At 27.1% G+C, this 19,785-nt stretch overlaps 2 protein-coding genes across 5 annotated transcripts; one reads left to right on the forward strand and one right to left on the reverse strand.

The window, feature by feature from the left end:
- Window positions 1–1,763: 1,763 nt before the first annotated feature.
- Window positions 1,764–11,220, reverse strand: lqf (epsin homolog lqf). Of its 3 annotated transcripts, none has more exons than XM_015510858.2 (12): window positions 10,539–11,220; window positions 7,598–7,684; window positions 7,147–7,356; window positions 6,869–7,090; window positions 6,741–6,770; window positions 4,961–5,006; window positions 4,048–4,210; window positions 3,828–3,981; window positions 3,512–3,638; window positions 3,298–3,447; window positions 3,008–3,193; window positions 1,764–2,801 (listed from the first exon to the last, which is right to left on the reverse strand). In XM_015510858.2, exons 2-12 carry the CDS (start codon window positions 7,682–7,684, stop codon window positions 2,665–2,667), a joined length of 1,512 nt encoding a protein of 503 aa, XP_015366344.1. In that variant the 5' UTR covers window positions 10,539–11,220; the 3' UTR covers window positions 1,764–2,664. The 3 variants fall into 3 exon arrangements, with proteins under 3 accessions (XP_015366344.1, XP_015366345.1, XP_015366346.1); XM_015510859.2 differs by having other exon boundaries at window positions 3,828–3,978; window positions 10,539–11,217; XM_015510860.2 differs by lacking the exon at window positions 6,741–6,770 and having other exon boundaries at window positions 10,539–11,217.
- Window positions 11,221–13,169: 1,949 nt separating this feature from the next.
- LOC107163411 (uncharacterized) lies at window positions 13,170–19,209 on the forward strand. 2 transcript variants are annotated; one of them, XM_089218659.1, is made up of 7 exons: window positions 13,170–13,477; window positions 14,173–14,376; window positions 14,913–15,058; window positions 15,136–15,448; window positions 15,504–15,652; window positions 17,944–18,090; window positions 18,185–19,209. In XM_089218659.1, the coding sequence occupies exons 2-6, from the start codon at window positions 14,198–14,200 to the stop codon at window positions 18,084–18,086; spliced, it is 930 nt and encodes a 309-aa protein (XP_089074785.1). In that variant the 5' UTR covers window positions 13,170–13,477; window positions 14,173–14,197; the 3' UTR covers window positions 18,087–18,090; window positions 18,185–19,209. The 2 variants fall into 2 exon arrangements, with proteins under 2 accessions (XP_089074785.1, XP_089074784.1); XM_089218658.1 differs by having other exon boundaries at window positions 13,171–13,613.
- Window positions 19,210–19,785: the final 576 nt, after the last annotated feature.

Genomic DNA, 19,785 nt, shown 5'->3' on the forward strand with positions numbered 1-19,785 from the left:
AAAAAACGATTCTTAGCATAGGTCTGTTAGCCTTTATTTCCAAGGATATTTTATTATAATATATTATTTATTATACATTAGTCGTTAATTTTTTTAGATGTCATATACGGCGGGTTGAAGCCGTTAAATCAATATTTTCTTAAAACATAAGTATATGATATAATATAATTTAATGTAGTAATATTAGTAATTAAATGAAAAAATAACTAATTATCATAATATCTTCTTCGCCGTCCTCGTCCCATGTCTCAAATATTTGGGGTCAGCCACCCTTCATGTGATTATTTAATGTTATTTCATAATATAGTATTGCTTTGGCTGCTTTTAACTTATTAGTTATTATAGCTATACCGACGTGATTAATGATTCTGTGAATAGACTCCGGGTAAAAATAGCTAAGCATTAATTTAAATTTAATGAAAATGTCATTGTGTAAAGTAAATTATAATATCACAGTGGTAACAATAAGGTATGTTTTCTAATATCGGATCTATTTAGAGCTTTATTCAAAAGTAAAAATATGTTGATATATTTTTCAAAATAATTGGAATAAACAAAGAAAACAAATTAGGGAACTACATGAATAATTTTTGTAGTAGTTTTTGGCAAAATTGATTTTTTTTTTTTGGTATTACTACAACATGAATGGTTGTAGCCTTGTAGGGTGTAATGCGTAAATGCATATTTTCAAAAAATTTTTACAATTACAATATTTTTTATAAACTATATCAATAAAAATTTGTTTGCTCGGTTAAAAACTTGAATTTTTAACACAATGTTAATCTTGAGCTGTTCATACACCAATTATAAATATATGAATAATTATTTTTAAATTACAAAAAATAACTGAAATTGTTATTCTACGTTAATTAATTAGTTAATTTAATTGTGTCCATTTTTCTTAAAATATCTACAGCAGAACTACATTTAAATATTTTTTTGTTAAAGTATTAACTAAAAATGGGAAACCTTATTTGAGCAACTTAATTATTATAAGAATTGTGAATTTTAAAATTTGTTAACTACAAAACAATTTTTTGAGATTTTGCCAAAATTTGGAATAGAATTCATTAAAAAAAAATTGTACATTGTATCTTTGATATTTTTGAACCGTTTTTAGAAATATAATATGAGGAACCTTACATTCATTTTTCAAGCTATTTAACCTAACGGCCAACAAAGAAAAATGTACAAAATAAAGTCTATAAGTAGCTCAAAACGAGTTAAAATATTTTATCATATGTAATATGTATAAAATGATAAAACCAACATTTGGTGAAGTTACATGTGTCTACAGTTATATGATTTTTGAATAATAATAAAACACGCTTACTGACTTAAAAGGTGATCACTGATCAGCAATGACACATTTTTTTTTTCTAAAATAACAAAATAAAAATATACAAATCATTGTTAAATTAAAACATTCATTGTTTCTCTTAAAATCTAAAACATCTAATACCAATACACTCACTGCTCAGATCAAAATCTAAATTAGGGATCTTTCTATGATAATCATACATAGGTTTGAGCAGACTCAGAATAGTATTTTAAGTAGAAGCACAAGCTTTGTACATTTATATATAGAACTTATTTTAATATACTACTTAATTTGATTTGTTAAATAAGGGGGTAGGGAAAGACACTCTTACTGGGTGAAAGCGCTAACTATTGTGGAACAATTTTTTACCTTTCAAATTAAATGTTAGCAGACCACTACTATTATATGTATATTCTAAATAAAATATAAACACCATTGAAAATTACTGTAACAAAATAAAATAATATATATTTAGGTATTATAAATATACCGGCCAATAATAAATGATTGAATAATAAAACAATTATTGTTATTAAAACCAATTGATAATATTATAATTATTATCAACATAGCTTTATGTTTTACAATATAATTTACCACAGGCAATGTCACAATATTAATTAAACAAAAACTACACGGATTTAAAATTGTTTAAAAAAATACAATACATCTCTCACTCGTTTTCACACCCACTATTCTTATTTACATAGAAAAATACGCGTGACATAATAGCGGGCATTTCAAAATCGGAACGTCTTTAAATAAAATCTAAGTTATATATTTATGTATAAAAAAGGTATATATTCAGTGCGTTTAACAATAATAAAGTATTTTTTTTTTTTTTTTTTAACACATTGAGCTCGGTATTGCAAATTAAATAGTAAACCTTACATATTAATTTCATATTTTGAAAAACATTGGTAAGAAATTATTTTTACTAATAATAATTGCTAATGATACGTATTATGAAGTAGCTATTTTTTAAGTATCTATCAAAAGAATTAAGATATTGATGCTGACTGCAAAAGTAAAAATCATTTTAATTATTCTTGAAAAATTTATATTTTTCTTTGTATCTCTATACACCCTAGTAATTTGCGTTTTTAATTAAATAACATTATTACGATTAAAAGTTATAAAGGTAATTATTTTTTACAATTATCGTTAGAGACCAAATTAACTTTTCCAAGCTCTTTTTTCTTAATTTATTTACATTTTAAATAAGAAGAAAAACACATGTTGCTCGAATAAAATATTACTGGAAATTGGAAACAATTGTAAAAAAATATAACTTTGTTATTGTTAATCATTTGGTAATTGATTAAAAGAGTCCTTAAATTTTGCTACGACAGAAACGGATTTGGTGACGGCACAAGTGGTGGTGGCAAAGTCGAAGTAGTTGGACCACTGAATGCAGATGGAGCTGTTGGTTGATTGGCAAATGGAGGTTGTGGAGTTAAACCAAAAGGATTTGCCATGCCTAAAATAATTTTTAAAAAAACTTAAGAATAATGTAGTAAATATAAGCATACTATAAGACTATTCAACTAATATTATATTAGGATCAAATCTAAATTTAAACAACTAAAAATAGCTCAATTGTGTTATTTATAACTTTATATCATTAATTATAAAATGAGAAATGTTAATAACTTCATGAATAAAAGTTATTAAAAATGTACGTACCAGGTGGTCGTATTTGTGCAACTGGTGCTGGATTAATAGGAGCTGTCACTAGGTTATCCAAATTTACTAAAGCAGAATTTTCTCCTAAGAAACTATGTGGTGTCTTTTTACCAGACGTTGAACTTTGTGAAGTTCCTAGAAGTTCATTATTTAAATGGGATAGGTCAAATGGGTCCGGGGTAGGTTCTAAATAATTAAACACAACATAACATTGGACATTAATAATTAAATAATATTATATACATTTGAAAACAATAAACTTAAATTTAAAAAATCTTATTTTTACATACTTGCTTGTACCGATCGATTTCCAAGAAGAGCAAATTCATCAAATTCTGGATTTGGTGTATTTAAAGGTTGAGCAATTGTCGCAGGAGCCCAAGGGTCTGGTGGAGCCATTGTTACAGCTGAGGTGTTTTGTGATAGCCAAGGATGTACACCTTAAAATCATTTTATAGAATTAAATGATTCTATGTATTATAAGTATGTTTATTTTAAACTAACCATTGTTAGCACTTGGCAATACATGAGTAGAAGAAGTCGCATTTTGTTTTTGTGTAACAGGTGACCAAGGGTCAACAGCTCGGCCTGACGTTCCATTATTTGAATCTCCATTAGACCAATTTAAAGGCTGAAATTAAATTTTTTAAATCAAACATTTTTGAGTTGTGAATTGACAAGTGGAATTGTTTTTTAATACTAAAGACTATTCAATGAATTTGAATAGCTTTTGTTCATTTTATTTAATAACCATGGCTTAATAATACATTTTTAATTTTATTCAAATCTATTCTTTAAAGTTTTATTTTTAGTATATTACCTGTGGTTGAGTTTTTATTGGCATACCCCATGGGTCTGCTGTTGTTCCAGTTGCACCATTTTGATCTGCATCATTGTCTAGATCAATTCCCAATAGGTCCAACATATTACTGCTCTTGCCACTACTACTATTAGCTCCAGATTCCGAACCACTACTTAAATATTATTTGTTATTTAACCCGAATAAACATATCAACTATTTTTATATGAATTAAATTTACTTGAATTCATTTTCACTCTGAGATAGTGCCAGTTTTAACCGCACATCATCACTACGCCTCTTTTGTTCTTCTTGTTCTGCTTCTTCTCTAGACATAGCCAAAGCTAGTTGTAATTGTAATTCTTCTTCACCGACGGTCTGTGGACGTGCACTTTCTAGTTCCGCTGAAATAGATATAACATGTATTTAATGGTAAAATAATTTTACATATGAACATTAATGTACGAATAACAATAATTATATTGATACTTGATTATTTATTGTCTTTACTATAATTATAAAAGCATAAATTGTAATAATAGAATTTGTTGTTTTTTGTATCTAAAACAAAGTGTAGCAAATTTTCATATAACCCAAAATTATGAGGTATTTCAAACTGAACACATAAATTGCACAATTAAAAGAAAACTTAGTGGTATTTTTTATATTGTTAAACAGCACTACACAAATTAAAATAATAAAATAGCCAAACAGGAAATAGTAAATAAGTGTTGGTTACTCATTTTGCTAGGTTCACCTTGAGCCTAGATAATATTGTAAACATATGAAAGTAAAATATATTTGATGTAATGATTTCAAGTAAAGTTCAGTCAAAATGATACCGGGTTATTATAAATAAACTTGTGAACCTAACTAAAGAATAAACTAGATAAAACATCACATCCAATAAGATTAAGTTTTTGGTAACCAAAAAATACTAAGTCATCATCTTATTTAATAAATAAAAAAAATAATAGTGAAAAAAATATATTATTTTGAACAATTTCATATTAAACCCTCATCAAATCTTATATTATCTAAATGTTCATAAGTTTGGGAAAAAATTTTGTTACACTAAGTTAAAAATATAATATAAACAAGAAATTCTACCATTCTGACCTTTAAATAAATACATACAATAACAATCAACAAACCTTTTACAGGAGGTCGTGTATCATATAAGCCATAGGAATCTCGGAACTACAAAAAATAAATTAACTATTATTTTATGATTTACAAAATATGCATTTATACTTATAGAACTTATTTCAAATATAAAATAGTACAATGATTTTAATACATTCAATATATAATTTTTAGATTCTGAGCGAAGCGATGAATGTATTGATTTTACAATGATGTGTTTTTTAATTACATATTTTTTTTTTGTCTGTGTTCATGTTAAGTTGTAAAAATAATACTTCAATCTTCAACTTCAGTAGCTTTTCCAGTGGGAAAGTCAATTGGGGAAGTTAAACTGTAAATTAGTTTCCAAATGCACCAGGAATAACAAAAATAAAAATAAGTAAAACAGGGTATTTTTACACAAAATCGATTTTGGATATTGGTTTAACTATTAAACAAATTACCGTAGATAAATTAAATTAAAAAGTTAATTATAGACATGCAATTTTATGTTTTTTTAAATTTTTTATTGTATAAATGTCAATTACATTTCACTCGCTGGGTTGAAAAACTTGAAAATTTAATACAAGGATCTCCATACATTTAGCAGTTGGAAAATATTAAAAATAATATAATATAGGTAGGTTTTTTTTTTATAACCGTTTGAAGTTTAAATTTACAAATTATTTAGTTGCAACAGATGTATAAAATGTTCAACTTTTATATACTTCAGCCCACAAGAAATCAGTACCACTATACGACCAAAACTCGTCCAATTCTGTGTATCCCCCATATAGCGCGCCATGATTACAACATACAGTGGGGAAAAGCGCTATTGCTGCCGGTTATTATGCATGCCCGTAACGGTACTAATCTTTTGTGGGTCGGAGTATAGCTAAAGATTGAAAATTTAAAACCAGGTTTCACAAAAGTAGTTAATTTTGCAAAAAAAAATCTAAAAACTATCAAACATAGTTTTTTTAATAATTATTTTAAGTTCAAGATTGGAAAAAATTACATATTAAATAACCAAGACTAATAATTTTAGTTATATTGTTATAATTTAAAAATATTATTCGTGGGTACTTGAAGTTTCTAAAGTATACCTTATAGTTTATATTGTTATTGTATCATTTAATGTCATTAATGACTTATACTAATTGTTTATAGTATATTGTATACATTATGAATTAGTGAGTCGGGTACATAATGATTAATTAAAAATTAATGAATTAATTTTGGATTTATTCTATAGGTGCCTACAATTTTTTTTTTGAAATAATAACAATAGAATAATATAAAATATCCTTGACTGACAAACCGTCTCTGCTCAGAATCTTTTTTTGTATAAAATGATATTAAATCATTGTATTTAAATTTAATACTATTCATTAGAGTAACCCACAGTAAAGCAGAGCAACATCCACTTATCCGCTTTTTTATTCTTTGTGTCTCTGATTTTTAATAATAATAATTGATATAATAGTGGAGAGTGAAATCAGGGTCCCAATTATATCCCAAAAAATAAGAATACTTGTAGATAATTACCTTTTATATTAAAATAATTGAACTATTTTAAAATGAATAATTTCAATAATAATCATAATATTTCTTTATACTATACTATGATTTAAAAACAATTTACTGTTATATACAAATACAATCGCTAAATTGTTAATATTTTAATTACCAGTCTCAGAAGTATCATTAAAAGATTATACTACTATTATTATTATTGCACAATTAGACTTTAGTAGATAATACATGCATTTTTGTTGTGAACCATAAAATCTTACGTAATGAACTTACCAATGGATACTTGGGACTTTGTGGAGTTGTCTAACCAAATGTAAGCGTAAAAACAAAAATACAGAAAATACATGATAACCACCACCATCATTAAATTAGTTAAATATAATATGAATAAATTTTTTTACATTTCCATCACTGCCAAAACTAGAAATTTTTTGTGCAGATCGTTCTTTTGCTTTTATTGCACGTGCTCGTTCGGTCTTTAATCGTTCATCATCATCTAATAGAGCTACTAGTTGTGTAGCTGTATCTCTAACTCTTTGTCCTTTATCTTTATTGTCCTCTATGTGTTGAAATGTTTCTAATGTTTTAATAGCAAAACGATTTTCCTTGCATTGTTGGGCAACCTTAGAAAAACATAAATCATTAATAAGATTATACTAAAAATATGGATTATTCATACTTTTTCACTGCCAGTCTTTATTAAATATTCTAGAAGAATAAGTGCTTTATGAACATGTCGCCAGTTTCGTCCATGATCATTAAGTCGTTTCCAAAGAATGGCCATTATTTCAGAAAAAGCAACTACATTATAAGTTAAGTCTGCAATTTCAGCCATTAACGTACTGCTTGGACCCCATTGATCATTGCTAGTTGCCTCTCGCACTTTTACCTAGAATATAATGTATGTAAATAATTTATATAAATTTGTATCTAACTAAATTTATTTTCTTGTTGAACAAAATATAGTTATTTTAGTTTTTATATTTGAAGCGTGACTAATGAGATAAAATTAACTAGGTCAAAATATTAATGATTATTTATTAGTAAGTAGGTATGTTATATATATATAAAGTTAAATTAATAGAAATAGAAATTCATCATCAAAAAATATAATCAAAAACTGTACTAACTTGAGCATCAGAGTAATTATGTGCTATATTTTTAATATTTCTCCTTAGCCCGGCAACATTGACTTGCATCTCTTCACGTTTCTTCATCTAAAATTCAAAATATATATTAGGGGTCTATAAAAATATTGTAGAATACACAGTATAAAATTTAATTGCAAATTGAGTTTTATTTGAAATATTTATATAATTAAGACAATGATTGTTTTATTTATTTTCAAATTAATTTTAAACAAAAAAATTAGGAATATTAAATGTTTATACAAATTATGCACTTCAATTAAAAATATCTCAAGCAACACAATTATTAATAATTAATCTAGCTTATAACAGTAAATATAAAATAATTTAGATAGGTACATGCCAATTAAACATGTCAATGTTAAGTATCTCAAAATGGAGTTAAATTCAGCCAAATCACAGTTAATTAATTGTAATACTCTAAACAATGTTTTTATTAATTAATTTCTTAGAAATGTAAATAAATATTAATATATAAACACATTGAAATATTTAATACATATTTTATAAGTTATTTAACTATTCAATTAATTATTTTTTATGTTAACTATCTATGATTTTAAGCATTGATTAGTATTTATTTTTGCTATAGAGCTTTTTATTTTATTTATAAATACAGTAGTAACCTAACCTACAATATGAAAATTTATTGATTATTGAAACCTTAAATTAAATCAAGAAATGTAAATTTATATGCATGCCATAGCATTATAACTAACTCAGTACATATAATTACTTATAATGTTCATTGTTCTGGAGTTAAGATTAATACTTAATACCTTATACTAACAATGTTATGTACAGGTATTTAAGTATTTAGAACAAAATCCAAGAATTAATTTTCTTTTTGTAGTTTTGTCTTTAAAATACATGGTTTGACTAACTCTATTTAGAAAGCTAAAACATTAATTAACCATTTAAGTTATAACACATACTTAGATAGGTATAAGGTTTTTTTCTTTATTTATTATTTTTTATATGTTACAAATATAATATCTAAGTTTAAAGATTTAAATGTCATTGTTATATAGGTACTAGAAATAGTAATTTAGAAAGCAAAAAAATATGCTTCTTTAAATTTTTAATACTGATTAACCTCGTGATTAACTTAATTGTCTTAATTAAAGTACTTTTAAGAAAACCATAATTAGGTTATGTTTAAATTTATACATTTTTTAAAACCATGATTCCTATTTCAAGTTACTATACCTAGTTGATTTCATAAAGAAACTTTATAGGCTAGTATGAAATAAAACATAGACATTTTATGTTAAGGTACATCCTTAAATTTATGTACATGACTACAATTACTTATTTTACAAGAGAAAGTAATGATACTATTCTTTTCAAAATATTATGAAAACAATGAAATAATTATAGAATCAATTGTTAGAGAAGAAATAAAATACTGAAGTGAACTGTTTCATATTAATAATTAGGTTTATCTAATATGATATATTTTAATCATTATGCAATAGGTACATAATTTTATTAAATGCAATAATTTAAAACATTAAGGAGGATATCAGGACACATTTTACAACGATATAATTAAAAAATTTTATCAAATGATGGTCAAGGCCATAAAGGGAGGAGATCAGCAATTAACCCTCTTCTCCTGATTTTGCTCTATATTATTATAAATAAGGTAGCACATTTTCTGTAGTTTAGAAAACCATTCTAATTTTTCTAAAATATCTATTTTTTGACATAAAATTTCAGCCTTGATGATTGGCGGTATCTAATTAGATATTATTATTGTTTACAATTAGCATATTATACATAGATAAGAACAAATAAACAACAATTTTGAAATACCTAACACTGAAATGGAGAATAATTTTAAGGGTTTTAAACATTAGTCTTAAAATTAAGGTATAGTAGGTATGGCTTATTAGCATAGTTTTTTACATTTATAACCGCATCAACAATATATACTAGACATGTAGAAAAATACCATTGTACTATACAAGATAAGCAAACAGAATATAAAATTCATCAAGGACACTAATTTTTAAAGGAATTTTGACCGAGAATACAAGTTTATCTTTAAAGTGCCTACTTATGGCATAAATAAAGCATAGTTATTAAAATATATAAGCAACCAATCATTAACACTTATATTTTACTCATTATTTCTGACAAATATAATTGTATGGAGTTATTCATTATGATTAATACATCAGGTAGACTATTATGACTATAATATTTAATGTATCAGCTGTATCAATGTAATACTTTATTTGTTTCAGATTAAATAGGATTAGTCTGTATAGTTAATATAATCAAAATAAGTATTTGTTTTGATTACAAGTATAATATTATGTAAAAAAAAAAAACTGTTTATTGAAAGCATTACATTAGATAAGTAACAATCATAGAAAATGATGATTATTGATTAGGTTAAACTAAATTTATAAGCCAGCAAATAATATGAGTACAACTGAATAAAATATATAAAAAAAACAAGAAGTTTTAATTTTTATTCTGAAGGTAATCAACATAAGCATTATTTAAGAAATTTGCATACCATACAAGCGTATTGGTTTTTATTAATTATAATTTATAGGTATGTTATAACTTAAAAATTTTATTTATTATAAATTTGTCTTTTAATAAATGTTGGGCAATTCAAATATAAAACCAGGTTGATGTAATAACATAAGACATCCTATGTCTAGGTTTGCTGTCAATTGTGCGAAATACTGTTGTTCAGATTATTGTTGGCAGTAAAGGACAAACATTCAGACCTAGTCTGACCAGAAAGGCTACCACTGCTAAGTACAAGTATAATAGGAGCGAATACGCGATTCGTCATGTCTGTCAGCGTCAACAGAATATGATTAAACTTCAGTCTATGGAAATCTGGGCCGAACATTGATAATCAATTTCTGTGTAGGAGGATGACACACAAATTACTCACCTCGATGACAACTGTTGATACCAGGACGCGTTCTCGAGATTGGATAGTGTTTTCCGGTCAGACGACGATGGGCATAATAATAATATATTGATGTGCGCACACGCCGTTGTGCGTGTGGAGTTACAGGAAAACGTTCAGCAATTAGCAAATGAAATTATTGCACCGAAAATTTGCGATTGTTGCGCGAACCGCGAACGATGCACAATAGCGAATAATACGGATCGACGTCCGCGCTCAGTGTTAGATAGCAATTGTGTACTGTATTATTGTGTGTCCGTCGAGTCTATAATAGTATTATTATTGTGTCGTAAGTTCGTCTATTATACATATATATATATATTTATATAAATCGCGTATTCGTGAGTGTGTTTGTATGTGAGCGTTTTGCCGTGTACTGCTGTATGCTGCACACAACACACCTCCTCGCACTGTCCGCGGACGTCGTCCTCCTCTTTTTCCTGTGCGATACTTTGTTATTATTATGAATGAAAGGCGGCGGGAAGAGAGTGCGCCACATAGAGGAATCGCCGAGTTGCCACTTAGAGGCACAAACCACTAATACCACAATACTATTTACTACTACTACCACTACGGAGTACGAATGTACGATACTACGAAATACGAATACGATACCGCTCGCTATACATATTATAGTCGCTACACGACGTCTTGCCCATCATACCTAATTGTTAATATAGTTATGCAATAAAGTTGTTGGTGTTAAACAGTGGCGGCCGGAGGGGATGATCGGTGGCGGCATAGAATATTATAGAAGCGACACTCGCCCCTCCACTTTAATAATTTTTATTTCGTGGCGGACTGATTGATGTTGTAAGCTTGGCGGTAGGACATGATGTTAGGAACGCTTTTATCGCTGAAACGGACCGCTCGAGACCAGGCCGCCAAAATTTAAAAAAAAGGTCACTGCAACTACCTAAGATCTTATTTTGATATAGTTCTCTGATATTTTTTCTTCTAAGGGGGGGGGGGGCACTCAAAATCGTCTACCAGGAGAGCCACAAATACTGCCCATCTTTTTATGTTTATGGGTCACACTGTTACTAAAAAATGTAATGGTTTGTTTTGTCAACATTGCGGATTTCCGATGCGGTTTCTATGACATACGTTTTGTACTCTGATCTGAACGGTTGTCTTTTACGCCTTTTGATTATATACACGTGTTTTTTTGCAATTTTTTCTAAACTCGTTTTTTTTGTAATTTTGCAAAATGCCCAACATTTGTATTATTTGCAAAAAGAAGGAAGGACTACACCAGGTGACTTTTCATCGTTTTCCTAAAGATGAAAACCTGTAAGTATTTTTAAATTAGTTTAACTATTAGTCTTCATAAATGCAAGATACTTCCAGAGCTCGTTCTAATTATTGATGTAATTTTAAAATTTATTTTTTATTTTGACAAAATAGAAAATGAACAAATTTTAAACAAGTTCTCTGAGAAGGAAAGGAGGATGCAATTATAATGAAATTAATTTTGTATAATATAAATATTTTAATATTGTATAAAACTTATATTTTTATAATAATTCAATAAATAAATTTAGATTTAATTTGTGATATGTATTGTAGATAAAATTGTGTGTAGTAAACTAGTGGGTGGAAATGGTGGAATTTTCTCACCGTTTTTGTTCTTGAAACCTTTTGGGCTCAAGCCCTATGTCTTTTAGAACCCTATTTACGTCTATGCCAGATTGTAATTTTTATCAGTATATTTTTGAACTAGACACTATATTTATTAATCAATTTCCTACTTTAGCACCATTACCAAAAGTAGGGCAAAAAATAAAAACTCTTATGTTAAATGTATATTTTGAACATCCCTGTGAACAATTCCCTCATGAATATTTGTTGAATTTATTTATAAGATTTAGAATTTATACAACGTTAACGAGAACCAATCGAAATTTGCAAATGCCTCACACAAAAAATAGAAAGTTGCAAATTTTATGTAATTTATAAATATTGTTATGTATATATGTTTTTATTTTATAATGTAGTTAGTAATTTTGTATAAGAACATGGTCTGTAAATAAAATAATGTAAAATGTACTTACTGTTATTAACTGGTTATACTATTATGTTAAAATTTGTTGTTATATCATTTCATTATCTAGTTTGTATAATTTGTATTTAAGTAAATTGTAATTCTCTATTTCCAACCATAGAACATTAATGTTCTAAGCTTTAACACAAGCTTGTCTCATACCTTTATAGCAGGTAGTTGATTTGTAAAAATTTGTAATAAATTGTATGTATTAAATAAGACGTACTACCTATTATAGGTACATTAATAAATAAATATCTGAAAAAAAAAAACTGCTTACAATATTATTGAATAAAAATATACTATCCGTGATCCGTCCTATATACTTATAACTCATATCGTACAATTCGTACATCATTAAAAAAAATTGATGTAATATTATAATTTATAATACTCTTGTCGCACAATTATCAACAATAATGATTTGTCGCACAATTATCAACAGGAATGATGTTGTAAGCTTGGCGGTAGAACAAGAAGTTACGAACAATTTCAAGGTCAAGAAATATTCTAGACCCATTAACATTGGCCGCCCGAGAGTGTCGCTTCTATAATATTCTATGGTGGCGGTGGACGGTGGCCGCACATAGCACTTTCAATCTCTTCAATCCGTTCCACCTTCCACTAGCAGTCTTGCACGTCCGGGAAACGTGAAATTACCGTGCCCCTTCTTTCCGCTGACCAATTCTCACCGAAGTGGTCTCTCTCTCTCATCAATTCACTTATCACTCTATGATTCCGCGTTATCAGCTTACTGATTAGTGCACCACATCTTACTGCAGTACAAGTAGTACAACCACAGAATAGATTAAATGCTACTACAACTGTAGCCGGCCACCGGCCGGTCGTTTTTCTACCTGTTGTGGCTTTATGAGTGGTTAGTTTTATCGGAATTATTTGTTTTAAATTGGAAATATTGAAATGTTTAAATTTTCATTGATTTTCTAAACGTCCAAACTTCTTAGTTCCTATCACCAAGTAACGAGCACAATTGCAGATTTTTAATTTTTATGGTAAATTTAACAGTGTCTTGATTTCTGTTCTATATATTTAATAATCTGTGTTTAGTATTGATAATTTATAATTAATAAAATGTTTACAATATTTGTCACTATAATTTTTTTTTTACCATTTTAATTGAGATACCTTTGTTGACTTTTCACCACTGAACAAGGTCCAGACAGTCCCATAATTTTCACAATCTCCATACTTGTCGTTAAATACAAGTAATCTGGTAAAAACCAATATTTTAATGACTTCCTCCAACTTCCAATAGGCTGGTGATAGATTTTTTGATATTCTGTATTTGAAAAATATCAGGTACTAATATATTTTTCATTTAAAATACCAAAATTAGACTTGTTTGGTAGCTATAGTTGTGTAAATCTATAATATAAAAATAAGAACCGTCTAAAAATAGTAATGAAATTATTGTTATGCTTTCTAAAATACTTACTCTTTTATTCAAATAATTTCCTTTAATTGATCAGTTATTTCTAAATTTGGATTATTTAAGTTATCTATATTTGTATTTTTTTGAGTATACTTTGTAATTATGTTTTTTTTATCTAGAAAATTAGTATTGGAAATATTAAATATGGTATCATATCCTACATATTTTGAATTATATCCTCGTAAATTGATGACATTAACTTTCATAATTAAAAACGATGAAATCTTATTGGGTATGAAAAATCGTGGAATGGGAAAAGGCAAATGGAATGGATTTGGTGGCAAAAAGGAACTCAATGAAACAATATTTGATGCTGCTAAACGGTAAAAAATTTAAAAAAAATAGTTTTAACTATAAAAATATTTTCTAAATATTATAAAACTTACCCATACAATTATAGGTACTTTTCGGTTATCGTACCCCAACGGTCGGCCAGGCCGACTGCGGCGGCGGTCGGGATATACCAGTTCCGCTATCGTACACCATTATATTTATCTCAATACCTCCATCATAAAAATATTTTTTAACTAAAATAATTTTTTTAGTATTAATACTTGATTATAATTTTTTTTTTGTATTGATGTTTTATTAAATTTTATTGGTATTATAATTTCTTTGTATTCATATAATTTCATATAATATTATTTTATTAAAATAAATTATATTTTTGGCAATTATTTATTTATTCGTATGGCAATGCAACTTGACAATATTGAGATAAATATAATGGGGTACGAGAACGGAATCGGTATATCCCGACCGCCGCCGCAGTCGGCCTGCCGACCGTTGGGGTACGATAATCGAAAAGTACCCAATTATATAACACTATAACAACAGTAATACTAATATTTATTTTCAGTGAAGTAAAAGAAGAATGTGGATTGGATGCCATATCTATGAAAAAAATTGGTGTTATAGATTTTGAGTATGTTGGATCAAAAGAAATTTTGGAAGGTCATGTATATTTATGTGATAAATTTGAAGGTGACATAATTGAATCTGATGGTACAAATAAAATATTTTTATATTTATTATAAATATTTTTGTATGGGTACCTGTAATACTAAATTATTTTATTTTAGAAATGGCGCCAATAAAGTGGTTCAAAATTAATGAATTTCCATGCGACATGTGGGTTGATCATAAATTGTGGTTTCCTTTGGTATTAAAAAAAATTCCATTTAAAGCACATTTCAAGTATTTGAATGATGATACCATCTTGGATAGTACTATCAAATTATTAAATGTTGTCAAAAAGACTAAAGAAATTTGGGTTAATGTTACTATTAAAAAAGATAGTCAAATACTTATTTGTAATAATGTTGAAGAATTTAAAATCTTTGAACAGCATGAAAAAGTAACAAAAGGAGAGTCTTTGGAAAATGCCGCCTTGAGGTTAGTTTGAATAATATATAAACATTGTTGAAACTTTAGATTTGTATTGTTTCAGATATTTAAAAAGTAACTATGAAATAACTACAGATGAAGTACAAAAAATAGCAGTTGTTAATGTTGAACTCACTGATATTCCACGTATGAAAGAAATTCATATGTTTGTTATAGACGTCTCAAAACTAACCAATTTTACACCAATAAATGGTAGTTTTTTAAATTAATTACTTGGATAGTTAGTGATAGTATATTAAGCGTTATAGTAGGTTCGATAGTAAGAAAAAAAATTTCTTGGGGTAAAAAAGTCTGTTACCTATAATATAGTACCTAATTAATACAAAAGATATATTTAAAAAAAATACACCATTGAATCATAGACCATAGTCAATAATATTTAAAATAAATAATATATATTATACTTATATGACTAACTTGAAGGACTTGTCAGGAACATTTTAAAAAAATAGAAAAAAAATATCATATTTATAAAAAAAATAGCCATTCTATAAATTATTATCGCTGTAACTTAATATTTAGGGCTATAGCTTTTAAAAAATCTTTGAGATAAAGTTTTATTTGAAATGTTCTAAGTTGTATAAACTTTTTTTCTGTTCTACAGTAGGTTCAGGGGTGGACTCGGCTACTGTACAATTGTACGGTGGGCTAGTGTCTTATTATGTACCTTGGACTGCTATAAAATAAACCTGGTATAATCTTATTATTTTTCAACATAATCCATTTAGTTCTATTAATTAAACCTTAAATACTTCTAAGTTATAATCAGGGCTCAACGCTTAAAGCATTTGCTTATTTTTATGGATTTACTTAAAATGTAGCATAATGCATGAAAGTGTATGTCATGTTATAATATGTTTAATTATAAAGTTTGAAAGTGCTTTTTTTCGCTTGTTTTAGTGATTTTTCTAAAAATGTTTATTTCCAGTTATTCTGATTATTTTTGATTATTTGACTAGTATTTAAGCACTTATTTTATTGATTTTAAGTGCTATAAGTCCTGAGCTCTGGTTATAATATTATATAGGGTCTGTATTTCGATGCAAAATGCATTATTTTGTTGGGACGTCCCCAGCAATGCTTTCAAGTACAAAATCCCTTTCATATTTAAACATCAAAGAAATGAAAACAATTAAGCTTTTATTTTGTATTTTTATCAGTTTTGATGTTTTTTTAGCAATAATTATTATTATTGTTATTTTTTTTTTTTATTGATTGTTTACAACTACGGCAACAAAGGCCATTATTTATTTTATTTTTTACATTACGTTTGCTTACATGTTTAGATTTGGTTATAAATATTGGTTTGCTTGAGGAAGTTAATTAAATCTGCGTTGAGTTGGTAATTGGCTCCAAGGGCTGCATCGAGGTTGTGTGATAACCCATGTTTGATCCTTTCTTGATTATACTTCATACAGACCGATATGATGTGCTTGACAGTGAGATTTGTTCTGCAGGTTGTGCAGATGGGAGGTTCCTCTTTGGCCATGAGGAAACCATGTGTGAATCTAGTGTGTCCTATCCGTAGTCTATTTATTACTGTTTCTTCTTTTCTTTTGAGTGAAGGGTTATACCATTGGGTAGTAATTATTATTTATTATAATGTTTAAGTAATGTTTGTTAATTTTTAGTGCATATTTATACAAAATATACATTTTCAAACTTTAGATTAAATTTAATTGGTAATTTAAAACATTTTGCTACTACTATTTATCATATTTTGTCAATTTTACTATTTATAATTTTATGAACTCCAATCAGTAATAACTAATAATAACTAATTGGTCAGTTGGTATATTACATCATTATCACGTTTATTTTGTGAAGTCTGTAGCCTTTTTCACTTAATAATTGTTAAAATAAATTTTTGGTAATTTTAAAGGACATCATTGCAGTTCAATACATTTTAAAGGAGATACTTGCTATTTTAGAGTATTATTGCATAGTTTTTATTGCATTTATTATACTTTAGGTTCTAATATGATTTATGATTAAAAGTGCAATATAAAAAACATAAATTAATATTGCCTCAAAGAAATTTAAATTAAAAATAATACTATCACCTGTTTATTATGGCTATTGGGGAAATGTGGAGTAATAAAAAATTCAAAAATAAATTTTTAATGTCTAAACGTTTAGGTAGTAATAGTATAGGGGAGATTATTTTTCAAAAATAGTGGGCTGAATGGTTCTAAGTCCACCTCTGGGTAGGTTAGATGTAGATAATTGTAATATTTGGATCATCTTTAGGCATTGGGATTATATTTTATATTTTTGAAGGGGGAAAAAATCAAAATACCATGAATTACTTTTTTAAGGGAGATAAATTAGCAACAATTTCAGATGATTCATGCTTGTGTAGTATATGTACAAAATGTGACAAACAATTGATTAAGTTTATACTGCTTCTACTTCTAGACACTGTATTTTATATTAATAGTTATTACTTTTGTAAAATATTAAAATGATTTTGTTTTGATTAGATAATCAATGGTTTGATATAAATAACATACCATGTTGTGCCGATAAAAAGTTTTTATCAACATTATTTATGATGAAACCATTTACAGCATATTTTCTCATTGACAGTGATGATGTTTTATGCAGCAAATATTACAACAATTAATCAAGTAATTTATTAGTTTAATTTAATTTATCTTCCTAGAAATTTGAGTTATAATATAATTATAATATTTTTTAATATTTTTTTTTGTTTTGTTTCAGCATCGACTACAAGGTTCTTTCAATATAATTCACAACAGTCATTTAAACAGTTAAACAGTTTGCAGTATATGGAGTGTTATTTACATTAGATTTACATCACATTAAGTTCTATGATACATTTTTTGTAACAGAATAGGGTCCTATTGCATTGTACAGGTTATCTGAAATTAAGCATTTTTCTTTGGCCTCTTTAAATATTGTACATTGGATGATTATGTGTTTTTATAATATTTATTTTACATGAAGGGTTTATAAAAGGTTCTGAATTTTCCACCATGTGTGACCAATTCTGTGTCTTTTCTGTGATTTCTGTATAACCTATTGACTTGAAACTGTTGAGTTATGATCAGAGTTCAACTGAGGTTTAATATTTCTTAGATTTTAGTTTTTCTCTCCCAAGCTGTAATAATAACATTGAATATAAAAGTCACTATTATTTATTTTCTTCACATTTTACTATTAATTTATTGTAAGCAGAGCAATGTGCCAATGTGCATATTATAATCTCTATTGTGCTAATATTCCAATGTGATATTTGTATTTTATCAAATATAATTTTTAACAATTTCTTTTTTAAACTATATAATGTCAAAATTGTAAATAGTTTTCTGTTATATTAAACATTTCTTATAGTGCAAATTAATAACATAAAATTATTAAAATTAATTTTTGGTATTGTAAATTATTGTATTTTTATGATTATTTATAAAATTTGGTTTAACTCCTATAACTTCCTACGTATTGAGCATTCGAGCCCTACTCATTAGTCATAAACTCATAACTCATAACATGATTATTAGATTAAAGTAGACAGAATTTTCGTGTTGTATTTAATTAATATTGATTTATTTGATAGGAAATACTTGAATAGTGCTATAATAATGTTTTCTTTAATTAATAAGTAGTTAATCAAATAATAATTATTAAAATTATCAATTAGGTACAACTGTACAACACTCATGTCCGATAATATATATTTGGACCTAGTGTGGCTAGAGAGATATTAAAATTTTATTATTTTTTTATGTTTTTATTTTTTTTATACCTGCATATGTTTTCTCAATATTATTAGTGTAAGTACTACACAATTTTATATTCATATAATTCATCACATTAAGTATTTTATTACTTTAAAATATAAGATGTGTTGGCTGTGGGTGAGTTGCCGACCGACGTGTCGTTTCCAGGTATTGGAGAATGGTGAATTCCGGCCTGAAAATATTTTAGGTATAGGTGAGTTGCTACTCGAGTATCATTATTCATTACCTAAAGTCTATGTACCTATATATACCGGTAAACGGAAAACTGGTACGGTACCTCTATAAACGCGGAATACTGGTAGGATCCTCAATAGTCAAGGTTTCCCAGACTTTTATAAAAATAAAATATGAACGATTATTACAACAAGATGAAGCGATAATGCGGATTGAAAGAACCCGTAGCCCGTAGTTATTGAGTAACATATACCTTCTTTTTTTTGTTTTTTATTTTTTTTATATATAAAAAAAGTGTATATATACATAATATATACAATCTGTATTATGCTATACATTATACAATAAGTAATATGGTTAATAGTTTACAAAACTGGACGGCTTGAT

Source organism: Diuraphis noxia, unplaced genomic scaffold, assembly GCF_037042655.1.
Source record: "Diuraphis noxia isolate RWA-SAM2 unplaced genomic scaffold, SU_Dnox_SAM2 contig0002, whole genome shotgun sequence".
NCBI lineage: Eukaryota > Metazoa > Arthropoda > Insecta > Hemiptera > Aphididae > Diuraphis > Diuraphis noxia.